The 7696-nt window shown below is 33.7% G+C and overlaps 1 protein-coding gene across 1 annotated transcript in view; it reads right to left on the bottom strand.

The window, feature by feature from the left end:
* Positions 1–6267, bottom strand: part of LOC102581295 (DNA repair protein XRCC2 homolog) — a 112794-nt gene extending 106527 nt beyond the window's left edge. Inside the window, exons 1-2 of the mRNA XM_015304513.1 lie at positions 6047–6267; positions 4653–4800 (exon numbers count right to left, since the gene is read on the bottom strand). Coding sequence (XP_015159999.1) covers positions 4653–4800; positions 6047–6052 — 154 coding nt within the window. The 5' untranslated portion in view covers positions 6053–6267. The remainder of the gene's footprint in view (positions 1–4652; positions 4801–6046) is intronic.
* Between the last annotated feature and the right edge of the window lie 1429 nt (positions 6268–7696).

The raw sequence follows: 7696 nt of genomic DNA, 5'->3' as shown, positions 1-7696 counted from the left end.
GTTAAAACTTCAAGTGTCCCTTTATTATTTGTATGAAACTAAACCACCAAATTCAACATCAAGAAGAGCATTAGAAGGAACAATCATAAGCAAATAAACACCACCGCCATGTGCCTCTTTTTCCTTTTGAAGTTGGAAATGCAACGTCTGCAATAAAACGAGATTGAAAGAATAGGTGACATACTTGTATATAAATTGAATTATTTATATTCAAAAAAAAAAAAGGATCTCACAAACTAATCCAATCAAAAGAATACATTGTAGAAATACACAAAATGATAGATAAAAATAAATTAACAACATATATTCACAGTGAGAAGTGTTGGATTATGTCAAATTACACGACCAGCTTGTCTAAAAGTTTAAAATGTTGAAAGGATACACTTCTTTTTACCTAATCATATCTTTAACACCCCTATTCTTTAGGTGAGTCAAGCACATCGACATCTTTTTAGAAATGATGGGGTGAGGTTTAAACTCAAGATTAATGTTGACCTATGTCAAACTCTGATAACATGTTTTAAAAAAAATGGACATTGAGCCTTATGCAGCTCCAAAAATTAGAGCATGAGGCAGATTGTCAAAACCACATAACCAGACTACATCTCATATTCTTAACCATGGAGCCCAACATTGCCAAGCCTCCTTAATATGCAATTGTTAACATTCCAACCCCCACTCCCTATCTTTAGGATATTTCATAAATATACATCAAAGATAATGACATTTATCATCCTCAAACGAAACTAGCTCACAAATCTACGATAAATGGAAAGGGGGTACAAGTTTCTATTTTTACACCAATATATTTTGACAAGACAATGTCAACGTAGAACAATCTCAACCTCTATCAAACAGTAAGTCACTTTATTTACATCACTACCTTCAAAGAGATTGCAGACATGGTCTTGAGTGTTGATTCTAACAATAATATTAAAAAAAAAAGATCTGCCAAAGCATTAACAAGGTTGAAGGAACAAAAGCTATACTTTTATTGACAAGAGAGATAGACTTATTAAAAGAGAGAAAAGATAGGTAGGAAAGCAAAAAATAGATAAAATGAGGAAGTTAAAACCTAAGTACTCATTCTAACTCACCTTAAGAGTAGCAAGAAATTCAAAACTATCATAACAGCAGATGTACAAGAACCTTCTCATGCTGACAGCGAACAATTCTTTGTCATATTCTGTGTGTGCATCCTTTGATCCACTAGGAGAATTATCCACCCTATTTAGCTTGTGGCCTATGCCATTGCCTGATTAGACAAAATAAACCAAATACTACTTGCATCAAATGTATGAGGCCATAAACATATTTAATTACTAGTTTCTCTACTGTTATGAACATGTGTGTGTGTGTATTCTTCATTTGTTTTTTTTTTTGAGAAGGTAACGATTTGAATTATAAACCAGTACTTATGTAGTACTGAAAGCCCCTATACAAAAACGTATGAAAATCTAGGAACAAAAACAGCAAGCCTAGCATGATTCTAATACTTCTAGGATTGCTTCTGCATCTACAAGGGAACTCTTTGTACACCAAAAACATAATAACAGAATACAATCTGTTTTGATCATTTGTAGGGATCTACTTCTATCCTCAAAGATTCTAGCATTCCTTTCTCTCCAAATGGTCCACCAGATGCATGCTGGAATTGTCCTCCAATAACTTAGAGGATAAGCCCCTATTCTACTTCATTTGCACCTATCCTCGCTAAGCATCGAGCTTGTCACTTGAATTACACTTTATAATTTGCACTACAGGCTATCAGAATTTGGAATTTTTTCTTTTGATAACCAAGAAATCCCTAAGGGCTAGTGGAAATTCAGTGGACACCATAGTTTGGAACCTTTATAATTTTAACCCTTGGACAACAGTATTTTCTATTTTTTAGTTTCTCATTTGACTGTTTCATTTCCTCAGATTCTCATGTGTTAGTACTGCCTCCTTTACTAGCAGCCAAGTGAAGCATGCCACCTTGAGTGGAATTTTGGTTTTCCAGATTTGTCTCCAAGGCCAATTGAGGGTTAGAGGAGCCCTGTTCATGACCTTGTAACCTGAGCTCACTTTGTATCTTCCTTTGTTGTGCTCTGTCCACCATAGGCAGTCCTCTCCTTCCTTCAAACCTTGAAATGATTCCAACCTTTTAAAGAATTCAACTAATCTACAAACTTCCCAGTCATTTAAATTCCTTCTGAGAGATAGATCCCAACCCTGGGGAGACCACATTTCAGCCACTGTTCTGTCTTTATGTAGTGTTAAGTCAAAGATGTCAGGGAAGATCTCTGACAAATTTTGATTACCAAGCCATCTAGTGTATTCTTCATTTGTGGAAGGGCCAGTTATGGCGAAATGGGGCAAAGTTATTCCTTTGGAGACAATAAGTCGTGGTTTGAGGGTAAGCCCCTATTCTGCTTCATTTGCACCTATCATCGCTAAGCATCGAGCTTGTCACTTGAATTACACTTTATAATTTGCACTATAGGCTATCAGAATTTGGAATTTTTTCTTTTGATAACCAAGAAATCCCCAAGGGCTAGTGGAAATTCAGTGGACATCATAGTTTGGAACCTTTATAATTCTAACCCTTGCACAACAGTTTTTCTACTTTTTAGTTTCTCATTTGAAAATCTCAAAAAGATATTGGTTATTAGGGAAACGCCAACCTCTACAATCAAGGGAGCATAGCTCTCAACTCTTACCAAATTTTCAGTGATACCTATGTGCTTCATTTTATGTTTTTTTCCTGTTGAAAAGTCCATGAAATGTCATGAATGTGCACCAAGATGATGTCAAACTATATGGATAAAAGTGTTCAGTGTTTAACTCTAAAAATCTATCAACTATCTACAGATAAAAGGATCTTGAAAACAGAGTTGTCGATCTTACACATGGGTCTGTCAACTCCTTCAAATGTCCTGTTTCGTTCTCTACACATCATCCAGTAGATGCATAACGATGCCATCTTCCAAAACCTCATTTCTTTCCTTTCCTTCTGTATTCTGCTCAACCTCCATGTTCTGAGAGCATCAACAACTGTTAACGGAGTGCCCATTATATATTAAATATGGAATACACCATACTAAAAAGATCCATGACATAGAAAAAAATAAGAACCTAATGTTTAGAGTCCTTCCTTCCTTTCTTGCGCTTACAATACCAACACCTCTATCTTACATTATTATACAACTCTACTCCTAATCCTGTGTTACATCTATCTTATCATGATTTCAAATCTTCTGTGCAGTCACTGAATTTTAAACTTTTTTTCCAATAAATATTAACCTATAGAGCTTCGAGTTAAATAGCTAACCTGACACCTCTGACATTGAAAAATCTTATCTATCTAAGTTACTCAAATTGAAATCTGTGAGCATTCAGAAGATGCTCACAAAAGCAAACAGAAGACGGCAGCTCAGTTCCTTAAACTATTCTGCATTTTCCATTGGGTATGCTTCTTCAATTGTAGTATAATGAATGGCATCCTTTTTCTGATGGATAATAAAGAATTTCGATCATTCCAACACCAAAATCAAACATATCCATTTACTTCAACCAGCTTGTCAATATTGTAAGTTTTTTTTTTTGATAACCGAGAAATCCGTCTGTGACCCGCCCTTTGGACCAATCACAGCCTTGTAAGTTTGCAACATCAAGAACGACATTTTCAAATAATTACCTAATTCATTAACAGCACCCATGAGTTCAGTTCTTTCTTGTTAGAGAGCTTAGACAGTTCTTTCCTCCACTTATCAGAACACCCTTGTATAAAAATGCAATATTATGATAGACTACACAAAGTCACAAAGCATATCAACAGTATTGCAAAACCAAAAACATAGTGTGCAATCGCTATTAAAAACTCATGTTAACCCAGGCAAAACTGAGAAAATTAAGTCAACTCTCTATTTATAAACAGAATGGTTACTGAGCCATTCTTGAAAATGCTTTTCTTGAGCCAAGTGTCTATCGATAACCGCCTCTCCACCTCTCACAAGGTAGGGCCGTAGCGGTAAGGTTTGTGTACACCCCACTCGTGGAATCACATTGGGTATGTTGTTGTTGTTGTTGAATGGTTACTGACTTTTTCTAACACCCAACTGGCTCATCAATTCAAAACAAGTATTGGATTGATCGACTCAACACACAAACATGTTATATTTTAAGTGCTATTTCAAAATTTATTCTAAAATCAAAATATGTTATTGCAATATTACTATGGCTATTATTATTATAGCAGTTTATGTAATTAAAAAACTAGACAATTAAGCAGTACAAGGGACTACACAAAAGTTCTTTCAATAATGGATGATGAGAGATCATTCACAAAAAAAAAAAAAAAATCTCAGAAATGGATAATGAGTGATGTACGGAATCTTCAAGGGTGATGAATCTTTTAATTTAATTCAACTGAATTGCTGATCAGCAGTCTCTGACTGTCAACAAAAACTTTCAAAGTGGTAGAGGATTCATTGTTGCAAGAGTTGACTTTTTGTCTACTTTGTATGCATAGATGATTGGCAACATTTTTGGGAGGCTTAATGTGTGTTTTTAATACATTATTGACTAAACTATAAAATTAGAGCCTCCATATTCTAAACAACATGAAATTCCAAAATACAAAATAAACAAGCTCAAGAATAAATATCTACCATTTGCTCGAATGATCCGCTGCTTCAGTAATCGTGAAAGGCTTAACACATCAAAACGACAATCCAGGTCAACAAACATAACTAATCGCTCCAAGCCTCCATAGTTTACACCCTTCCACTCCTTAGGCAAAATACAATTAATAGCAGCCTAGCATGAACCAAAAAGAATCACATTAAGCTTATTATTTGAGAGACATAATATATGTGATACCATCTAGTTGGGATTAATGCTTTTGTAATTTTCTTAAAAAATCTACAGTAACAATTTTTATATTTGCCAGGACTCTTTTTAATCAAGTTAGGGACTTGTATGTTCATCGAGAGTATGAATAAGTGTGGAGTTCCGAGACCTCCTTATTTGCAAGATAAAATATTTCCCCTTGTTCATGAAGTATTATTTCATTATTTGCAAATACTCAGTTTGGTCTTTGTCATTTTCGGGGACTTCAACTGAAAATTGAATAGTGGTATGAATGTGTATTCCAAGTGAAGTTTTTCAAATCTTCAATTCCCATCCCTAAATCTTTTCCACAACTAGGACTTCCATAAACTTTTCTCAAATTCAACTTCAAATAATCTTCTTGCAGATTTAACTGAAAATTGTCCAAGTTCCCAATTAGTATTGGTATGAAATAGACCCATATTATTATTTTTTCATAACCGTGGTGTCCGAGCCAACTTTCACGCACCTCAACTAATTTCACGGGATAATGTCAGCTCCCACTCCCACTGGGGACAAAAAACAGGTAATTTTATCCACCAAGTCTAAGATAGATGGGAAGAAATGAATTCAAACCTACAACCTCATGGTACTCAGCCCACTTTATTGTCCACTAGGTCACACCCATGGGTGCTGACATAGACCCATATGGAGCAAAATGGTCGCATAGAATCCATACTTCTAAAACATCCGACCCTAACTAGTCAGGTAGTTGATTAATATTAGTAACACTACAAAACGTGAGAGTCCACAAAGCAAAAGAAAATGGTCAAAAATGCACCTAAAGAATCCCAATTTTTCGAGTTTCATACCTAAACTATCAGGTCTGTGCATTTCCTACCTAAACTATAACCAATTATTTATCAAAATATATCTCAACTATCAATTGTTTATTTTTCTTACCTGAACAATGGGATATTTCAGTTTATGAAACTCACACACCTACTAGTTGAATTGTGTTTTAATAAATAGTTAGGAATCGTTCACATAGAAAACTCGCACAATTGATCGTTCATTCAGATATGAAACTCAAAAAACCTGAATACATTAAGAGTGTCTATATATGCACATTAAATCACTGATTCAAAATTATGAATTGGCATCTATAAAATGTAGCTGAACAGAAATGAAAAAGAAAAATTAATAACTAGAGTTTTGTTTTCATGTGACTTGCCTGCATAAGAATGCGAGTTTTTGAAGAAGGAGAAGGACCGACGATTTCGACAACATTGCCGGGACGGAGAGGAATGCGATACAGAGGTGGAGGTAATGGTAGAAATGGCCGCTCTGAGAAAACCCTAGTGAGAAATTGCTTCGCCGTTTCGTCTGCTTCAATCCATTCTCTCGCTGACGACGCCAATTATACTCTTCCTCAGTTGCTTGGAGCTGAAAATGGAAAAAGGGAGACAGTGAACCAGCTCTACAATACTAAAAAAGAATATATTTTTTAAAAATTTTTTTTACATATTATGAAATTTTCATTTTATTTTTCAACTTACAAATGGTTATAAAAGATCATTTTTAATTATTTCACTTTTTTTTAAAAATTTAAAAGGTGTATAAAAGCTAGGATAAAAAAATGCTCCCTTGATTTCATATTATTATTTATCCACATTATATAAATGCACCGGTGAAGAGATTCAAGAGGTTGGTTATACAAGGTAGGATATAGTAGAGGCAAAGGTAGATTGAAAAAGTGTTGAAGAGAGGTGATAAGATAGAATATGACTTAATTTCGTGTTATCGAGTGTATGATCTTAGATAGGAGAGTGTGGATGACACATATTAGGGTAGAAGGTTAGTACCTGAATTTGCTGCATTTGAAATTTTGAATCGAGGCTCTTTCGAAAATAATCTATCTACCTCCATGGGTTAGTAATAAGATTTGTATATGTATTACCCTATCTAGACTCCACTTGTGAAATTTAACTTATTATGTTGTTATTGTTATCGTATGTATCTACATCACTAGAAGTATTTGTTTCAAATTATTATCAAAATTGAAACAAAACAAATCTAAATTTTTTTGTTTTGCCCTTAAAGTTAATTCGAAAATATAAATATTGTGAAGTCTAAAAATAGTTAATCCATTTATTGATCTAAGTATTGATAGGTAGGGTACATAAATAAAGTATATTAAAAAGAGTTAGGGGAAATTAGTAAAAATGCCTTTCTTATATATGATTTCTTAGAAGGTGTGTGTAAAAGAAAAAGTAGATAAGTAATACAAAACAAATGAGATAATTTATTTGACTCGTAAAGTCTAGACGCATAATGCTATCACATAAATTGAGATAGAAAAAAATAATACTTATGAATCATTTTCAAATGGGAGAATATCTAATTACACCTTTGGTTCAAAAATATTTGCCATAATTCGCTTTTTGAAAGTTCATTAGCTAATTTCTAGAACTAAATTAAATAGTATTTTAAAATTAAAAGTTAAATACTCAACAATTATACAAAAATATGCTAGGAGTTATAAAAAAAAAAGTTCACATCAATATAGTAAAAAAGATACACAATAAATATTAACCCGCAAAATTTCTTTTTATTTAGATTCACACATGAAACTTACGCATAAAAATTAATTGCAATGCTTTCACTAGGAACCAGTGTAACCTTTTGACTACGAATTCATAACTTCCAACACAGACTATATTAGACTTGAACCTATAATTTTAACATTACAACAACTTCACTAGTAAAAATCTTAAAAGTTGCGACCTATTAAACTTAAATCCCGAATACGCGTCTAGGTTTCACTTGTGACATATTCTAGCAGTTGGCATTGTGACACAAATAGGTGCATACTTTTTCTTTG

This window comes from Solanum tuberosum, unplaced genomic scaffold (genome assembly GCF_000226075.1).
Source record: "Solanum tuberosum cultivar DM 1-3 516 R44 unplaced genomic scaffold, SolTub_3.0 scf00559, whole genome shotgun sequence".
NCBI classification, from domain to species: Eukaryota; Viridiplantae; Streptophyta; class Magnoliopsida; order Solanales; family Solanaceae; genus Solanum; species Solanum tuberosum.
Note: the sequence above shows the minus strand (reverse complement) of the source record. Positions and strands in the feature narration are given on the sequence as shown.